A 19,976-nucleotide genomic window follows, 5' to 3' on the forward strand; every position below is an offset into this window, starting at 1 on the left:
AAGGGGATCATTTTAACATTAGTAATGATAACAAAACTGCATAACTTATAATAATAATAATAATAATAATAATAATAATATACTTAAAAAAATAATAAAATATTTTTTAAAAAGCTATATAAAATAATTAAATAATTTTAATAAAATAAAATCATTTAAATACAAATTATGTGAAAAATGTTATTGGATAATATAAATAGCTATACTGTAGTTTAATAACACTCGAACAGCCCATAATCATACATTACGTTTCTTGTTATGTGATGATCAGTGGGGGAAACAGGTTGGTGTCAGGATTCAAAACTTATTCTTTCTCTCTATTATTAATTATTTGAATGAAATGGTCAGCTGCTTTCACATGCTATGGTACAGTACATACTGGAGGCTTTAGAACTCCGGTGGATCCGGTGTGAAGAAGCTTTTAAGCTGTTTGATGCTGCATAGTGTTGCCTAGAGTTGCGTACAGTAGCTACTACCTTCTCCAGGACCATGGCAGCCCCCCTGGCATTGAATACATTCCCATAGAACCTTATGCTGAAGAAGACACCATTGTCTTGGGATGGAGGAGTTTGGTGGTGAGGAGTTTGCACTTGCAGTGTAAACACCTTCCTCTCTTTGCCCCCTGGGGCAAGTGGCACCTGGTAATACTCTCTGAACAGGTCCACTGAGCTGAGCCATGTGGAGCTGGCATCTCTTTCCACTGTGTCATCAATATGGGGAAGTGTGAAGGACACCACCTTTGTGACAGTACTGAAGTGGCGATAGTCAACACAGAACTGCCAGCTACCATCCTCTGTCCGTGCCAGGACCAACAGATCTGCCCACAGCCTGCTAGGTGGATCAGTGACCCCCCCGCTCCCACTTTTTTCAGCTTTGCTCACCCACATGACGCTTACCAGGAAGACGTCTGGGAACAGCCACATCCATGCCATGGTGCTGGCGTAGGACATCAGCAACATCCACAGTCTCTGTTTATCAAATTCACTCAATTCTTCACAGCTTTGCTCAGAGCTTTCACACGGACCCGTCTCTGCCCTGGCTCTCGCTACACACATTTGCAGCCATTATTGCTTCACTGAGCACAAGATGTAAACCAAACAGTGCAGCCTGCAGTAGTATAATGGACTTAACTGTCACTGTTATATCCCAGATGATGAGTAGTGTGGACAGTGCTGATTGTGTTAGCAACAATTACAGATAATCAGAACTTGACAAATAAACTAATTAATTAATTAATGAACAAGAACAAAATGAAGTCCATAATAACTGATCAGGCATAACATAAACACCTGCTAAAATTAACAATTAACAGACAGTACATCAACATTAAAAAAAATCATAGCTATCAAACCAACATATATATGAATGTCTGTATATTTAGGTCCAGCCCAATCCAGTTTGGGGTTCCACAGGGTTCAGTCTTAGGCTCACTACTTTTTTTTTTTTTTACAGCATGGTATTAGTTTCTACTGCTGATGACACAGGTGTGAAAAAGCTATATATACTAGTACACTGGGAACCGACACAATACTAAGGGTAATGTCTTGTGTTGTAAAGTTATGGCTAATTAACTACAGCAGTACGTCTTGCTACACATCTGTTTGTCTCCCTGAGTCACCTTCACTCCTGATGCTGAATGGAAATCTAATTTGACTAGTTTAGATATGGTTGGTAAACAGTCTCCTTGGGCACAGGGGTCTTTAAGCACCCATCCTGATTAAATGCTTCGGCACATCGCTCATTAAATTAGCAATAGTTTCACACAACTGTACAATTATTCGTCTATATTATTGTTAAACAAATTTAAAATAAAATTTTTTGCAGATTACCTCAGACAATCTGTTTTTGTTTTTAAATGTTTAGATTATGTTTATTTCTGTCATATCTGTGCTTTATTCCCACCCCTAAAAGTGCACATAAAGCTCAGCAGGCAAAGAGCCCAAGGCCCCTGACCCGGCCCTTAAAATCCCCAGATCCCAATCCGAACGTGCACCCCACAACCCACCGCACCCAAAGGAACCACCGCCAACATCATGGTGCCAGACATAACAGCAACCCCCAGCAGCCCTGTGGAGTCATGGCCCAAGGAGTTAGAGCTGCCCCAGTGGCACAAGGGAAACCTGCACTACGCTGGCCATAATGTTTCGTATTGTAATGTTATGGCTGATGTGTGTACAAATAATAAATATTATTAAATGCCACAGGACATGTCCTCACAGTCCAGCAGACTTTTTTGTCTTTAGTAGTCTCTCACTTCCGCTCAGTTCATTATGAATAAACAAGTGTCTGTTCTTGCTTTACAGTCTATTTTTTTATTATTATAATGACCATTTTTATCAATAAATAAAACATGGAGCATAATTATAATAGCAGCCATACACACAATCAGATAATATAACAATTAAAGTATGGCCCTATAGAGATCCGGCAAACTGTAATTGGCAAAACAAGAGGTTGTGAGGTCAGGTATAATAACGGCAACACATTTCAATTTAATAAATTCCAATAAAACTACATAGGTAGCACAGTTGCCACAGTTAAAATAGTAAGTGTAGTATTTTCTATCACACCATAAACACGACTGAACAGCAGACATGATGTTAATTTGGCTAGGGTACATTTGCTAGTCTAGGCAGCTCATGTAAATAATGTAGTCAGCTGACTTTTTATGCTAGCTGTAGCACTGTGCTAGGTCAGTTTCACATGGCATATTTGCCACTCAGCTGGAGTCATGCATTCTGGCTTCCCTTTAATAACCACAGTAAGCTGGAGGCGTGATGTTCATTGTGGTGACTGAGAGGGATGCCAGGCGCCCAGGCTGAGATATCAACCCTTACTGATATTTTACACTTAGTTAAATTAAAAAAGCATAGATATTAAACCAATAAATATCTGTCTGTATATTTGGGTGCAGCCCAATGCAGTTCGGGGTTTCACAGGGTCCGGCTTTAGGCTCACTGCTATTTTTCTTGTCCTGGTACTAGGACCACATGCAACTAGAAACAAGCTTTCTGATCACACTGTAACTGTAGATGGCTTTTCTGTTTCATCATGTACAACAGTAAAAGATCTCGTGTGATTATAGATTCTAATCTTTCATTTGAAGGTTATGTAGATAATATTACCAGGATAGCATTCTTTCATCTCTGCCAAGAAATATTGTCAAGATAGGAAATACTGGGTGGGCCATGGAGAGGTAGCCCATCTCCAATACTGGTACCATGCTCTTTGAAGGAGGCAAATTGCAACCCTTGCTATGTGTCTGCTGACCATCCGTCTTTGTGGGGATGTGGTGCGAAAATTGTGTTACGGCCTTATTTTGCTTTCCTATTCCATTTGCTCGTATCGTCTTATCATACTATCTTGTATCATGCTACTTTTCCTCACTAGAACCAGAATATATGAAAACATCACCCCTATCATAGCCACACTGCATTGGCTTCCTGTAAAATTTCATGTCAAATTTAAAATACTACTTTTGACCTATAAAGCACAAAATGTCTTTGAAATTAGATTAGATTAGATTAGATTAAACATTGTCACTGTGTAAAGTACAGAGCCAGTGAAATGCAGTTAGCATCTAACCAAAAGCGCATACTGTAAGTGGCATTTACAATAAATAACAAGGGGGTAAATGAGGGTATGGGACATGTGTACAGAGGTAAGAGTGATTAATAATCACATACAGTATGTGTAAAGTACAGAAGGTGCTGTAGGTAATAAGGACAGGGTATAGGAGGTAAAATACTGTGTAACTGTGCAAACATTGACTGTGTATTGGGGATGACGTCAAAAAGATAGCATGATCAACATAATATACATATGTACATATATGGGTTCGGAATTATACAGCATATACATTATGGATGGTGTAAAGATGGATAGTGGAAGAAGCATTCCATGATCAGCTGTTCAGTGTGTTAACAGCCACAGGGGAAAAGCTGTTTTTCAGTCTGTTTGTATGTTCTCAGGATCTTCTCACCACCCTCTGGAGGGCTTTACAGTACCTGGAGTGATCCACTGATATTTTATGATCCATCATGCCTCCATGGTTTAAAGGTGCAGCCTATTTGTTTGTGCCTTGTACAATGAAATCCACAGCAGAAGCGCCAGAGCTTTTTTTTGTTCTTACAATGCCCTTCCAGTTAATGCAGAACTTAGACACAGTCTCAGTATTTAAATCGAGGCTGAAATAATTTGTTTTGTCAAGCCTCTTGTAAATAGGTTTTGCTTAGGTGAAGGAGCAGAGCTGTGAGAGAGAGACACACACACAGAGAGAGTGACGGTGAGTTTGTATGTTTTTCACCACCAGTAAACATTTGGTGACGTAGAGTATGATTACCCTAAGATAATTACATCAACTATACCACATTCCTCATTATAGAATTGCACTTTTAACTTCCCAAATGAGCTGGTGTCATTCCGTTTCACTCATTAGGAATAACGCTGCTTTCAGCAGTGCAGTGGCGTAGTGGTTAGCACTGTGGCCTCTCACCGCCAGAGTCAAGGGTTGGATTCCTGCCTCGGGGTCTGTGTGCATGAAGTCTGCTAAGTACATCTAATATTTTAAAGTATATTTTACCGAAAAGTTTTATCCACAGCCGTTCCTGCAGGAGCAAAACATCATGTACAGTGATTAACCTTATGTTTGCATGTTTGTGCCTGTGTGTGCTTGGTGGATTTCCTCCAGGTACTTCTGTACAGGATAAGCACTGTATATATATTGTATATACTGTATATACTGTATATCGATAGCTTACTCACTATAGCCTGTGAGGACTAAGTAACATAATAGCAGATATTTAACTCCTGTTAAAATTTTAGGATTTTTGAATGTGAACAACAAAATTCATGTAAAAACGACAAAAAATTTACAATAACCTTGCAGCCTGTCATCATTGCTCGTTATGGAGGATCACCAGGGAACAGTGTAGAGCTTTTCTTCCCCCATGGGTCTCGTGTGCATTTGCCTTTAATTAAGTGCTGCTAATTATTTGCCTCTCACTCACTTTTTCAGCAGTTTGTGCTACAGTAGTGCTTCTCTGGGATGGGAGCAGATCGGCCTAGCCTCCACTCCTCACAGGTGCATCAGTGAGCTCTCAGTGAAAAGTCCACGATCTCTGATAATGCCACTCAGTCGCTGCTTCCATGGTGCGATAGTGCCCATGCCCCTGTCACCAGTTCACTGTCTGTCCTCCCCTGGAGCATTTTTGGTATGTTCTGACCACTGCACTGCACCAGACCTGCTGTGTTGGAGTTTCTCTGTCCCAGTCAAACAGACACAGTTTGGCCATCGTCAAAGTCGCTCAGATCCTTATACTTCCTCCCACATATATCCCGCCCCCTGTCCCACCTGTCAGAGGTTACAAAAAGATTTACAAAATCTTTTTCAAGTTACAAAAGGTACAAAAAAGTAATATAAATAATTAATGACCACAAGTTAAAGAATCATTATTTTTAAAACAGGAAAAAGAAGTTTACTGTTAGTGGTGCAAAATGAAGCCGAGTCAGCAAAGAAGGAGTCTGAACAAATCTAGGACGCGTCCTTCAACGCCTGTGTATAAATGTCCCACATTTCATTAATTCTTTATTTCTTCTTTCTCTACACTGTAATAATACCAAGCTGAAGAAATGGACCAGTGTGTGTGTGTGTGCTTTATGAATACACTGAATATAAAACTATATATATATATATATGTGTGTGTGGTGTATATAAATAAACTACATAAGAAGAACAGTTAGAGAAAGCTGAAGGACGAGCTGCTCTCACTGTGCTGAGATATAATGCAGATATAAACACTGCACCAGTATGAATATGAGTTTCACTCCAACCTACAGCAGGATCTCGTCACCTACAACTGGCTGACGAGTGAGAGTTTATATCGTACCAGACTGATCTGAATCCTGTGTCTCTCTGAGTGTTTGTGAGCTGAGGCTCGTCACACTCCTGTGGGAATCGAGCTGATGTTACAGTGGTGTTTCACAGCCGCTGGTCAGACTTACAGCCACGCTCAAAAACACACGTGTGTCATCAGGTCATTTTTTATCATGTAAACAACTATTCTTCAACAGCTGTTTACATGATAAAACTGACCTTATTACACATTCTTGAGTGTGTTTACGTGTTATAGCGCCCTCTATGGATGAGTTGGGGCCAAAATGAACAGCTCAGTTTAAAAGTACTGTACCGGAAATAAAACAAACCCGAACCTGAAACGGAGCAAAAGAAATTTGTACACTAGGTTTGCTTTTTTAAGTAGCTTCTCACAGTTATTGATGATGATGATGATGATGATGATGAGTATACTGGACAAATTCTGTCTTCCATATTTATAAAAGAAATTAAATTTAAACTAATCTTATGTTGTGTTTGTGTAAATTTTGTGCTTTAAAACACAGTACCAGTCAAAAGTTTGGATTTATTTTCTACGTCTTAGCGGATAAGTAACAACAGTCAATTGTTATTTTAGGACATGAAGACCTTCCCAGGAAAACAAGACCAAAACTGAGCTTTGCTCCTGAGAAGTTCATTTAGAGTCACCAGCCTCAGAAATCACCAATTAACAACCAGCACCTCAGATTAGAGCCGTTATGAAGCTTTACAGAGCAGAAGGAGCAGATAAACATCTCAATATCAACTGTTCAGAGGAGATTATTGTGTGTTTTGGGATAATAAACGCCTTCAGTATTGTTTTACAGTGTAGAAAGAAATAAACATCAGGAACGACCATAGAGTTAGAATGAGAGAAACTTTTGGCTTGAGTGTACAGTAAATTACTTTAAGATGGTGTGAATCTTCAGACAACGTACATACAGTAAATACATAAACTGACGCAATTTTCTAGATGAGAATATTTAGAAATTTATAACCGAGTAGAGAAAAGATTTTGCAGGTTATTAGCGGGAAAGAACAGTGTGTGTGTGTGTGTGTGTGTTTCACTGTAATATTTATAGTGGCATTATAGCCTTTACTGTAATATTTACATTTCCATAGCATTATATCATTACATCATTACCATTTCAGATAACTTGGTGTGTGTGTGTGTGTGTGTGTGTGTGTGTGTGTGTGTGTGTGTGTGTGTGGTTGTATGTGTGTCTTTCTCTGCTGTTTCTGGTTGAGTCGAACCAGTTTCAATGCAAATATTCTGAGGAAAATCCCCAAAATGCTCCATCATTTTTAAGAAAGCACTTAAAACACAGGCTTCGCACACACACACACACACACACACACACACACACACACACACACACACACACACACACAGAGACACACACACACAGACAGACACACCTTTCAGGAGTGTAAATCCACACATTGATTCGTCAGTGAGACAGAGTGATGTTGCTCATTTTTATTTAGCAGATTTAAATACAATGACTAAGTCTCTGTTGAAAGGAAATTCATTTCAAACACTAGTTGATGTTGGACGAGAGAGAGACACATGGAGGACACAAAGAAACGAGTGCAGAATGTAAACATCCCAGAGAAATTGAACAAATGCTTGTCAAGGTATTGGCAGCTTTTCTGTTTTTGTTTTGCCGCACAGAGAAAAAAAAACATTCCTTACATAAAACACTTGTACATAAAAAAATACACTCATTAGTTCCTGTTCGAGTGTGCTTACCTAACTTCAAAATAACATCCATATAAATTCATAAATCACAAATTATTTCATAATTAAGGAAGCATTTTCTCAGGAAGATGTGCAAAAACCTCTACTGAAGCTGTACAATAAAGTGTGTGTGTGTGTGTGTGTGTGTGTGTGTGTGTGTGTGTGTGAATGCTACAGGAATTATGGGAATTGAAATAAAGACTGGCTAAAACATGATCAATTGGTCCTTTAATACGCATCTTTATGTAAATTCTGTACTCACTTAAAAAAAAAGAGAGAGAGCAGAAAAGACAATGCGCCAAGCACGAAAAAAAAAATGGATTGAATGATACCAATAATAAGATTGATGAAATATTTTCCTGTTTTTATTTTTCTGTTTAATGCATCCTCCATAACATCTTTGGACCGGCAGGACTTAGCGTCTGTATCCGAACTCATCTGCGTCATCGGCACGGAAGTCTCCATAGCGCCAAATGTTGAGCTGAAAGGAAACAAGAAACGTGTAAAAGAAGAAACGAGACATTTTTGGAGAACGTGTGAAAGCGTACAATGGTTTATTACACCCTCAGAGACAGAGAGAAAGAGAGACACACACAGAAAGAGAGAGAGAGACAGAGAGAGAGAGACACACACAGAGACAGAGAGTGTGAGATGGACAGGGAGAGAGAAAGAGAAACACAGAGGGGTCAGGGACTGAGTTAAAGAGCGAGAGGGACAGAGAGAGAGAGGCACAAGACACACAGAAAGAGAGGGACAGAGAGAGACACACAGAAAGAGAGGGACAGAGAGAGAGAGAGACAGAGATACACAGAGAGAGAGAGGGACGGGGGAGAGAAAGAGAGAGAGAAAGAGGGGGGACAGGGAGAGAGATAAAGAGTGGGAAACAGAGAGAGACACAGAAAGAGAGGGACGGAAACAGAGAGAGAGAGAGAGGGACAGGGAGACAGATAGAGAAAGAGAGAGACAGAGAAAGAGAAACACAGATAAGGCTTTTCCTTCACTGCTAATGGTTTGCTTTTCTTTGATCTAGAGTTCCACACACCTGATGGCACAGCCATGTAGTGTGTGTGTGTGTGTGTGTGTGTGTGTGTGTGTGTGTGTGTGTGTGTGTGTGTGTGTGTGTGTGTGTACAGATGATGAAGGACTCACCCTGGCACTCTTCGCAGTCTCCTGAGCGTTCAGATACTCAGTCACCTGAGGAAAGAAAACAATCATTGTAAATGTAGAGCAGGTGTGTGTGTGTGTGTGTGTGTGTGTGTGTGTGTGTGTGTGTATAAGAGAGAGACATGGACAGCCCCTCACAATGAGTTTAGACTCGTCCCTCAGCCTGAGTATGGTGGCTTTAACACAAGGATTTGGTTTAAAATAACTGTGATTTTATTCTCCTCTCTCCAGTTGGGCGGAAAAAAACCCAACAGCAGAGACTCACACACACACACACACACACACACACACACACCACGCTGAGAGCTTCTGACACACCCGCCACTAACAACCACCTGAACACACACACACAATGAGAGGTGTGTGTGTGTGTGTGTGTGTGTGTGTGTGTGTGTGTGTGTGTACAGAAGCTCAGCTGAGGGGAACAATCCTTTAGTTACTGTAGGAGTCGAATCCTGTAATGTAAACAGCTGACATGTAAAATACGAGTTACAGAATGAATACATGCAGGAATATTATTATTATTATTTAAACTTTTCTCCTGAAAAAGAAACGATCTCACACTACAGACCACCAATTCAAACACTAGTCTATGTTTTACAAAAGCCCTATTTAATGGCTAATGATTGGCTGAAGAACGCAGAGTGCAGTGGAATTAACTGTTAAACACCTGATGCTGAAAGTTCGGAGTTTCAGGTCGACAGCGCGTTCCTGCTGGAAACCAAGAGAACCGGTGGGTCTAAATTTATAGCTATTTATGTAAATCGTTCCCGAGTAACCTGGTAACAGGAGAACAGACACTCTGTGTGATCACATCACAAGTGGTTTAACAGACTGCATAATGAAACAGGATGTATAAGAAGCGAGCGCTAACTTTCTGAACAAGCAACCATTGTCTTACTGAACAGTGAACAGCTGCTGAGATTTAAGAGTGAGCCCTCATGAGGGGCGGGGCGGGGCGGGGCGGGGCGGGGCGGGGCACTGTACAGATCCAGCCTGATTTCAGCCCAGAAATCCAGCCATGACTGCAGCGCTGTGTTAGTCACTCGTCTGCCGGACGATCAGAGGTATTTCTGGCGACTCCGAGATTTTGGTCTTGCAGTGCGAGCAGGTCGGAATCTTCCACATCTCGACATGAACCCATCACCACGCGTGCGCTCATGTCTTTAATGCTCAGCGCACACACTGTGCCTTCACAGGCAATTTCAGATCCAGACACTTTTTTGTATTTTTAAACGAATTTCTTAGAGTAACAAGCACTAACTTTACTTTTCTCCATGTTTGACGCAGCAGGTACAGTCTGTGTGGGAAGCCTGATTAAAACCTAGAACATTCTCATCATTAGTTCAGCATCTTCTCCACTTACCAGAGAGAGAAAACCCTCCACTTCCTACATCACCCATGTGATCTGAGCTTTCTCTTTTTTTTGTTGTTGTTGTTATGTAATCAGACCGTAATCAAATCCGATCCGTCCCTCGGGCCTCTTCATGTGGACGGAGCACAGGCACATCGGGGGAGGGGAGGAGGGGGGTGGAGGGCTCTAGCTCTGGGACTCACTGAATGAGTAAGTGCACCAACAGCACTTGAGCTCTTCTGGGGAAAACTGCAGACAATCTCAATTTAATTTTATGTAATCACTGGCAGTGCTGTTCCCCTCGAGGCACCGGATCATTACATCACCAAGTCAGTAACCGAAACGCCGCTGCGAGTGCTCCATGTGACTGGTCTGGAACATCATGAATGAGTCTGAGGATGCAGCGTGAAGGTCTCGCTGTGGTAAGAACGTGAAGACCACGTGTTCCCGCCCACACACACACACACCGCAGAACTTCATTTACTTCAGAGTCACTTTGTGGAGATTCATGAGGAACACAGAGTGTAGAATTGAGCTTTAATACATCGTCAGTCCTCATTTTCCCGCCTACTTTCATCCTAATCATGAACATTTAAAACGAAACAGTCAAGACGCGTCTGCATGACCGCCAACGTTATGAGCGTTTATGTTTATTAAGAAACGTGTGCTTGACCTCTGTATGATATACATGTATTTGCGCTCTGATTTATTTCTGCTATGAAGGCTTTAAACATAGTGGAGTGCAAAAGTTTTGACCCCCATTTCTCACATTTTGCCAGACTTTCTTGTATTTCTAACGTGGTCTTGTGGAATAGTTGAGTCCTGACCCAGTGATGATGACAGATGATCATGAGGTGACTAGTGTACTGCTGATGCTGTGTGGTTGGAACAGACGAGAGGGGAAACGAGGTCTCAGCTGAGGCTCGTTAACAACCAGTTTTTATATCGTATCTTCACTGCCTATAAAACACGTGTCCCCATTTCTTTACTTTAATCAACATTATTTCATTTTACTTAACATTTAAAAAATTGTGTTTGGGGGGGGGGGGGGGAGATTAAAAACTGAAATGAGCCTCCCTGAGTTAAGTCTGGTTATAATACAGTTAAGACTCTTCATTAACAAGCATCGGAGAAGATAAATAAATAAATAAATGGATAGATTTAAGAGTTATCTGATGTGTCCGTGTTCTTTCCTGTGTAGCTGAGACAGGTGTGATGTACAGAGTCGAGTGTGAAGGCGCTCCTCACCATTTTCTGCAGGTGTTTCTCTTTGCGCACGTCCACCATGACCAGGCCCTCCTTCACCAGGCCGAGTCCCACGTCGTCTTTGGAGTCGGTGAACTGCAGGGTGACGTGAGGGCACGAGGCTCCACCGTACTCCACGTTCAGAAGACACTGTGTGTTCTGGATGTCCCTCACCATGCAGTCCACCGCATCGGCCCGGGCGTCCTCCTGCAGCAGGAACACCACAGACACACAGTGTTTATTATTCAGTGTTTATCATCACTAATCTGCCTTTCAGCTAAAGTCAAGACTGTTCACTCGGACTAAGACAAAAAAACTAAACCAGAAAAATCGAGTCCTTTGTTCTTACAAAACAAACATGTAGACAATAACAGTCTGAAGTCAAACACATGGTGAGAATCTGAGCGAAGGCTCGGCGCACCCGCGCTGTGGTGACGCGATGCTGCAGGAGAGTGTGTGTGGTGAAGTGTGTGGAATAACTCTGAAGGCGGCTCCACTAACACTAAAGTGTATGTGTGTGTGTGTGTGTATGTGTGTGTATATAAGTGATGAAGTGGAGTGGAGGTGGGAGTGGAGCACTGTACTGTAGATCTGCTAGACTGTATTACACTTAAAGTTATCCTGCAGAACAAAGCAGAGTTCAGTCTGTGCTTGTACAAATGTGTGTGTGTGTGTGTGTGTGTGTGTGTGTGTGTGTGTGTGTGTGTGTGTGTGTGTGTGTGTGTGTGTGTGTGTGTGTGTACTCACATCTTGCGGGACCTGAATAAAGGCAAAGCAGTACTCTGTGGCCTGAGCAGGGAGGGTACGGATACCGAAGGCAGAAGGAAGAGCTGCTAGACGTACAGAAGACAATATCTCTCTCTGTAGAAAACACACACACACACACACACACAATTTATTAACCATCATTAAAGCCATCAACAGACACCAATGTGGAAAGTGGAGGGAGAGAGAGAGAGAGAGAGAGAGAGAGAGAGAGAGAGAGAGAGAGAGAGAGCACCTCCAGTTTTACTGTTAGAGAGAAACACATCACACACACACACAGCATTGACAAACACACAGAGTTACTGCTGTAACACAGGAGATACAGCTTCAATACCGCATTTAAAAGGTCATTAACGTTACTGTTACTTTAAATTCACCACCCTCTAACACACACACACACACACACACACACACACACACAGTTACTCACATTGCCATAGTCTATGTAGAACACATGAACCTTTGCTGTAGATTCAACTTTCTCCACCCGAGCTCTGTACCTAGAGAGAAACACACACACACACACACACACACACACACACACACACACAAAGAGTGGAGGGGTTAGAATATAATTTTATTATATGGGATAAGTGTCCAGGTGTGTGAGCAATCCGGGCAGTGAGGGGACAGTGAGGGGACAGTGAGGGGACAGTGGGGGGACAGTGGGGGGACAGTGGGGGGCAGTAGGGGGCAGTACGTCCCGCCATCCCAGTCACAGAGCCTCAAATACAGCGAGTGAGCGTCCGTCTCTTCAGTACCGTACACTGTTCTAGTACACACACGCACACGACGTCGGAGTGACGTCACCAGGGCTAACGTTCCTCACACAGACTCGACGGAGCCCCTGCACCAGACGACACACACGTGCTGCGTCCAACCTGCAGTCCTGCTAATCACAGCGAGTCGGACACAACACGCGCTGCATGTAGAGCACACTCGTGACTCATTCGGGAAAAAAAACTACAGTGTACGTCTCTAAAGTCTGGCATCAGGACAAAACCAAACTATGAAGGAGTGAACAGGACTTTACATCATCATATACAGGCGTGTGTATGTTTATAATCACTCTGTGGATTTATTTATTCTGTGATACTAAAGCAGTGTATTAAAGCAGACAGGTGAACTCTCTACCACACCCCTGTACAGGTCACTGTGTGTGTGTGTGTGTGTGTGTGTGTGTGTGTGTGTGTGTGTGTGTGTGTGCATGCATGCGTAATAAACTGTACACTAATGACAGGAATCACCACACACCACCGTATACGATTAAAAGTTTTGATTCTACAAGTATCAAGACTTTATAAATATCCTGATCTGATGTTACATTTTTCCCAGATTTTTGTTCCAATTTAAAGCCTTTAAAAAAGTTTGAGTAATTAAATGTCGCTCGTTCCTTATAACATTATTTTTCTCAATTAAACACCAAGTGCAGCATTTAAACACTACAAACCAACTTCAGACACAAGAGTTTAACATTTAACTTTAAATTAAATGAAACACAAAGCTACATCGTCACTGAGCAGCGCGTATCTCTGACATCTCTAATAATTATTATTTCTAAACAGACTTAGTAAATAACTCCCTCTGACCATACGGGATGAGAATGTGTAGGACTAAACAGCACTAATTAGCGCTGGCCGTGTTGTGAGCCGGGTGTAAGTGTGTGTAATGAGCGGATTTGAGACTAATTCGCCCACAGAGTTTGAAGTTAAAGGCAGATCGGGGGCTTTGAACACAATTTTTTCCCGATATTATTTGTTTCTGTTGCGCCACTCGGAGGCCCCTGCGCTCGGTACAGAATGGTTTATATTTGAGGTGGATCACCGGTCGGGACCAATCACGCTGAACACCAGGTGACTCTGATCACTGACCAATCGACCGCTTCATCTCTACTACACTGCGGTCTAAATTATTATGCAAAAAGTGTTTAGGAGCGATAAGGTAAGAATTTTTTTGTTTGTCAGTTGAACTCATGGATGATTATGTGTGTCAGAGCTCTTTATATCACTGAAAGCAATTGCTGACACCTGTGCTTATTAGTTTGGCAGGTGTGTCCAATTAAAGGCAACAGTATTTAAGAAGGCTGTCCCACATTATTAAGCAGCCTACATTTTTAACCAAAATGGGAAAGAAAAAGGACCTGTCGGCTGCTGAGAATTTGCGATGCTCCAGATGAATGGAGTGGTGGATGGCTGGTTGATGGCCACCCAACGCCAACAAGGCTACGGCGCCAACAAGGAGGAGGTGGAGTAATGTTTTGGGCTGGAATCATGGAAAGAGAAATTGTCGGCCCCTTTAGGATCCCTGATGGGGTAAAAATGACATCCATCAAGTATGTGGAGTTTCTCAAAGCGCACTTCCTGCCATGGTTCAAAAAGAAGAACCGTGCATTCCGCAGATTTTCATGCATGATAATGCACCGTCTCATGCTGCAAAGAACACATCTGCATCTCTGGCTGCTATGGGCATAAAAGGGGACAAACTTATGGCGTGTCCCCCATCCTCCCCTGACCTCAACCCTATTGAGAACCTCTCGAGCATCATCAAAAGGAGTGTCTATGATGGTGGGAGTCAGTTCACATCTAAGCAACAGCTCTGGGAGGCTATTCTGTCCTCAGGCAAAACAACTGAAGCAGATACCATCCAAAACCTGACAACTTCAATGGATGGGAGAGTTCAGAAGCTCCTTTCAGTGTAACAAATCATCTGTATCAAATGTAACATCACCTATAATAAAGTTTTGACTTGAATACTGTTTGATTTCAGTTACCTTTCAGTTTGTAATAACCTGCTAATGCTTATAATTTCACAAATGACCATTTTTAGTTTTTTACAAAAATGAAAAGTTTGGAAACTCTGTTGTGCATAATAATTTGGAACATGCATTTGAGTGCATTTTGAGGGTTTAATTTTTTTCAAATATACTGTTATTACTGGGCAGTTTGTTCAAAAACCTTTCAATTGTACTCTAATAGTTGATGACTGGAAAATTACAATGACTGCAATTCATATAGGTAATTTGGAAAATCTAGGAAAAATATGTTTTGCATAATAATTTGGAACGCAGCGTATGAACGTAAATATATATATATAATCTATTTTGGAGTCAGTGTGAAACCCCTCCACGTGAATCAGCACACAAGAGAGTCACTAAACTCCACCGTAACGGAAGAGAACGAAGGTTCAGTAACGAGCAAGTTAGATGTGTCTTGGGCAGCAAAATTATTTATTTTTAATTAAGCTCAATATACATTTCTCACTTAGCCTTACTGTTTATTCTAAATAACTATAATTCTTAGTCTTATAGAACTTGACAACGCATCTCAGCCACACCTTTACCTCCTAATCAGGGATACCTTCATTAAAACGACGCCTCAGTTCAAAGGGCACCTATTACACAAAATTCACTTATTAGTCGTGTTTATATCCTCAGATGGGCCTTCAGTCTGCAAGACAGAAAAGTAAGAGGACAAAAACATTGCCTGGTTATGGACCTTCTTGTCTTTAGTGGCTGGGGCTTACACAATCAGCCAATCAAATTTACCCCCTAATGTGACCTCGTTTAAGAATAAAGAAGATGCTGGAACAGTGGAGGAGGGGTGTAATACAGTCTGAGGTATGAGAAATTCATTACTAAGTTTAAGTTGCTAAAGTTTATCAGTTGCTGCATTAACACACACACACATCTGAGGTAACTGTGTTAAGTAGCAACAAGGTAATATGGGACCTTTAAACCGGACTGTTTCCGTTTATCTACAGCATTCCTATCCACAGAGGGTTTCACTCAGACGCTCACGTGCTTACCATTCTCCATCAGTGAACTTGGCAATGCAGTATTCCCCCCGTTGTGGGGTGAAGGCGCCCTCCACAGGTGGATGATCTGCAATCTCCGCCCTCATGGCCTCCATCAGACTTTCCAGTTGTGTACCTGCACAGATTAACACAAAAAAAGCAGCAATATTACATTACTGTCAGAAATCCATTAGCTGTAGAAGCTCTTTAGTGTCGTTCAGCTCTGCTCCCCGGGCACCTTTAATGGCTGAGGGCAGGGAAAAAAAAAAAAAAAAAAATCAGGAATCACAGACATGGAGGCGTGTTTATTTTTGCCTTTTGCTTGCAACACTCAGCCACGTCAGCTGTGTTAGATGACTTTAAGAGAACGCAGTGTACGCAGAGTGACTGTAGCATCAGGGAACATGAAGCAGGTCCTTCACTGCCTACAGTGTGTAAGAATGCTGAGAATGATCAATCTACACTCCTGTGTCTCACCAGGTTGTACAGACTGACAGTGTAGAGTGGGCATGCAGTGGGCATGCAGTGGGCATGCAGTGGGCATGCAGGTCTGGCAGAGCCGCTCCACTGTGGCCAACCTCACACACCTGCAGCAGGTGGGCAGGACAGTACAACAGCTCGGTCTACCATAAAGAACATAAACTACTAGGATCACTCAACATCAGCACTCGCCCCAAATAACACCTGCGCACTCCGCTACCAGCCCAAAACGGAAGGGCATAAAATATACATCGTTATACAGGTATTTCTCAACTTACAAACATTCGAGTTATGAGTTTACCACAGATATAAACAGACTGCGGTTCTATGAAATCACGGAAGTAGATATGGAAGTACATATTGTATTTTACAGTGTGTAAGTGAATATATAAAATGTGTCTGGTATATTGTATGTGTGTGTGTGTGTGAGTGTGTGTGTGCGTGTGTGCGTGTGTGCGTGCGTGTGCAGGAGAAATGAGTCAGCCTAAATCAGTCCAGGTGCGCGATGATAGAAAAAGTCTGTCCTGTAAAGCTGTCCTGATGAAGAATAATCATAATTTTGGAAAATCACAGTCCAATTTTACAGTTTACAGTCCAATACAATGGAAAACAGCTCAAGGCGTCCAGGATTCCCCTCACGATTTAAAGGCACAAAAACAATGCTGTGTGAGACTCATTTCCTTAGGTGCGATTGGAGTGGAGGTGTGTCTGAGCAGAGAACATTTCCATGCTAACACGGCGCTCAGATGGTCTACGGTGTTTCACAAGGCACTGACTTAGAGGTGTGTACGATCGCTAACTCGTCTACCGCCTGATTAGCTTTATAACTTATTATAAGAAACAAAGATGCAGAATTTCTTAAGGCCAACGACAGTGATGTGTCACAGTCATCCCTGTGAAAGCGTTATGACATCGATTACAGACATGACATACTGTACCTGGTGCACTACTACAGGACGAGCTGTCATGGGGGACGGCACATAGACGGCACTTGGACAAAATTACAGGGTCACGTTACAGCTCAACGCTGTAATGTTTGAGAACAATCGATCTGTGAAACATCTCACCGTATTCATGTTCATTCTATATAATCCTATAAGACGCTCTGCGCGCTGCATGACAGGAGATAAGCGCTCAATTCTCTCGCAGTTACAAAGTCAAAGCTTTTGCTTTATACAGCACACACTGTTCAGACTGAATGGAGCTGGTGTTTCCTATTTCAGTGCTTTTTATCTTTATTTGCAGGTTTTCTGCAGAACTCAGACCTACTCTCAATCTCCTGAGCCTGGGAGTGTGGAGCGTAAATACAAGCACAGCTCATATCTGTACAGTGAGGTGTGTGTACAGGGACAGAGCAACACCAGCCTAAAGACGTGTCCCAGGGAGAGAGAGAGAGACGGGAGGAGAGACGGTGTGGTCTGATACACTCAGTCCTTCTGTTCAGTGAAACAAACATGATCAATAAGCGTGACCGGACTGAGGATCATGATCTATAATCGGTAAGATGATATTAATTCAATTAAATTTTATTTGTCTAGCGCTTAATAATTGACATTCTTGCAAAGCAGCTTTACACAATCCAAAAACTTCAGATAACACACGTGGAAGACACACTCATCTCTCAGGTTGCAGGATGGGAAACTGATAATTTTTGTGTGTGTGTGTGTGTGTGTGTGTGTGTGTGTGTGTTCGAGTCAGAGGTAGGTCAGAAGGTTAAACACGATCACCACAACAAGTCCTTCTAGCAAATACGCTTCTTGCTTTTCAGAAACTATTCCTGTCATTTCTGGCTTGGCATAAAGAGTGAACTACAGAAAGGAAATTGGAGCACATGAGCACTATTATGAGATGTATTTAGCTTCCATTCACAGTCACCAGTAGGACCACGGGTAGGGAGGGAAGCACACAACGAGACAATCACAGCCTGTGTGCTAAATTACTGCTTTGTAAGACGGAAGCAATTAATGACATTGTGCTGCTGGGAGCGTTTATTGTGTTTTTGTTTACGACGAATTTCCAAATTTACCCACGAACTCCTGCAGCGTGAGGAACTCGGGCGCGTGACACGCTTTCAGTTTCTGCAGCTTGAAAACAAGAAGGCGCACTTCCTCAACAAGCTTAACTGAGCGTCCTCCTGCGAAAGCACAGAAACTTAAGGTTTAAAGAAAAAGTGTGTGATATTGAGGATTATTTTACTCCAATAACCGTGTGTGTGTGTGTATGTGTGTGTGTGTGTGTGTTCTCAAATGATAAATGATCTAGAGTTCCACACACTAGTGACGGGTTCACAGATTTTGAAGGCATGGTACAGTAAGTGTGACTCTGGACGAGTGAGTGGTCTCGCGAGTGGACTTGTTCAGTTGTCCGCGTGTGGAACATCACAGGTTCTGTAGAGGAATCAGTTCATCTGTCTCGAGTCTCCGTGTGTCTCGAGTCGTCCGTTTATCACGTGACGACATCGCGCTGAACCAACGCCGTTTGAGCCACTAGGAGAAGTGATTGGTTCATCTCTCAAGTTTATTGATTTGACCTTTCACTGCCTTTGTCCATCAGCAAACAAATAATATATTACAAAGTACTTATAGTTTGTACATTTTTACTCCACTTTTGAGTTTGCTGCTATAATAATACTTTTCCTTGGCAGAGGTGAGGTGTGCTAATCGTAGACTAAAGACTCAGGTAAATAATGAATTAATCTTTTCTTTTCCTACATTATATTTTTGTCTTGTTTGTTGTGTGATCAGCGTTGGCGTTAGTACTAGGTGTTCAGGATGTAACATCACATTTTAATTACATTTTGCTAAAATGAATGAAATGACTCATAAAAAGATTTGTTTATTTTGCTGAATAAAGACTCAAAGAGCCGAGTCAGTAAAATGATCTGAACTTTCCATCATCATCATCATCATCACTACCACACACTAGTGTAAGAGCAAAGTGTGGACCTTGTGGAGCTCAGAGCAGCGCTGAGGCAGGAGGCAGGAGGCAGAAGGCAGGAGACACTGTCACTGTGCTCTGTGTGCCCAAAGTAAAATCAGGTGAATTGTGACTTTGGTGAGACCCCTGTGATGATGAGAGAGGGGAGGTGAGTTTGATTCTGGCCCACAGTTCAGTGGAAAAGAGAAAACAAATTTCTCTATGTGGTCTGGACTAATAAACCGATATGTAACCGACTGTTAAACTGATGTGTATTAAATCATTATTTATAAATACTCTGATAGAGAAGTTATCTGCAACGCTCAAGTTCATATCCATCAGAGATAAATCATCCATCATCTCACATAGTTCTGTGGACTGGTGGAATCACGGCACGGCGACAGATCCCACACCGCAGCGCGGCTCAGTGCAAACACACACCTCAGACCAAAGCTGTGGAGCTCCTGAGAATACCCCGGTCTAAAACTCTAACAAGGGTTCAGTAACACAGCCGCTCTAATTACCCGAATATTAGAGCCCGGGCCGGTTCTCCCTCCTGAATACTGTTATACCACCGTGTTATAATTACAGCACAGACAGCAGGAGACATATTTTAGGTTGAAGTATTTTTGGTTCCTGCCTGGTAA

At 42.1% G+C, this 19,976-nt stretch overlaps 1 protein-coding gene across 1 annotated transcript in view; it reads right to left on the reverse strand.

Moving 5' to 3' along the window:
• Window positions 1–7,337: 7,337 nt before the first annotated feature.
• snd1 (staphylococcal nuclease and tudor domain containing 1) overlaps window positions 7,338–19,976 on the reverse strand; it is a 90,160-nt gene continuing 77,521 nt past the window's right edge. Inside the window, exons 19-24 of the mRNA XM_053508141.1 lie at window positions 15,946–16,069; window positions 12,572–12,641; window positions 12,124–12,237; window positions 11,380–11,583; window positions 8,763–8,807; window positions 7,338–8,094 (exon numbers count right to left, since the gene is read on the reverse strand). Coding sequence (XP_053364116.1) covers window positions 8,029–8,094; window positions 8,763–8,807; window positions 11,380–11,583; window positions 12,124–12,237; window positions 12,572–12,641; window positions 15,946–16,069 — 623 coding nt within the window. The 3' untranslated portion in view covers window positions 7,338–8,028. The remainder of the gene's footprint in view (window positions 8,095–8,762; window positions 8,808–11,379; window positions 11,584–12,123; window positions 12,238–12,571; window positions 12,642–15,945; window positions 16,070–19,976) is intronic.

The sequence above is a fragment of the Clarias gariepinus genome, chromosome 12, assembly GCF_024256425.1.
Source record: "Clarias gariepinus isolate MV-2021 ecotype Netherlands chromosome 12, CGAR_prim_01v2, whole genome shotgun sequence".
Lineage (NCBI taxonomy): Eukaryota > Metazoa > Chordata > Actinopteri > Siluriformes > Clariidae > Clarias > Clarias gariepinus.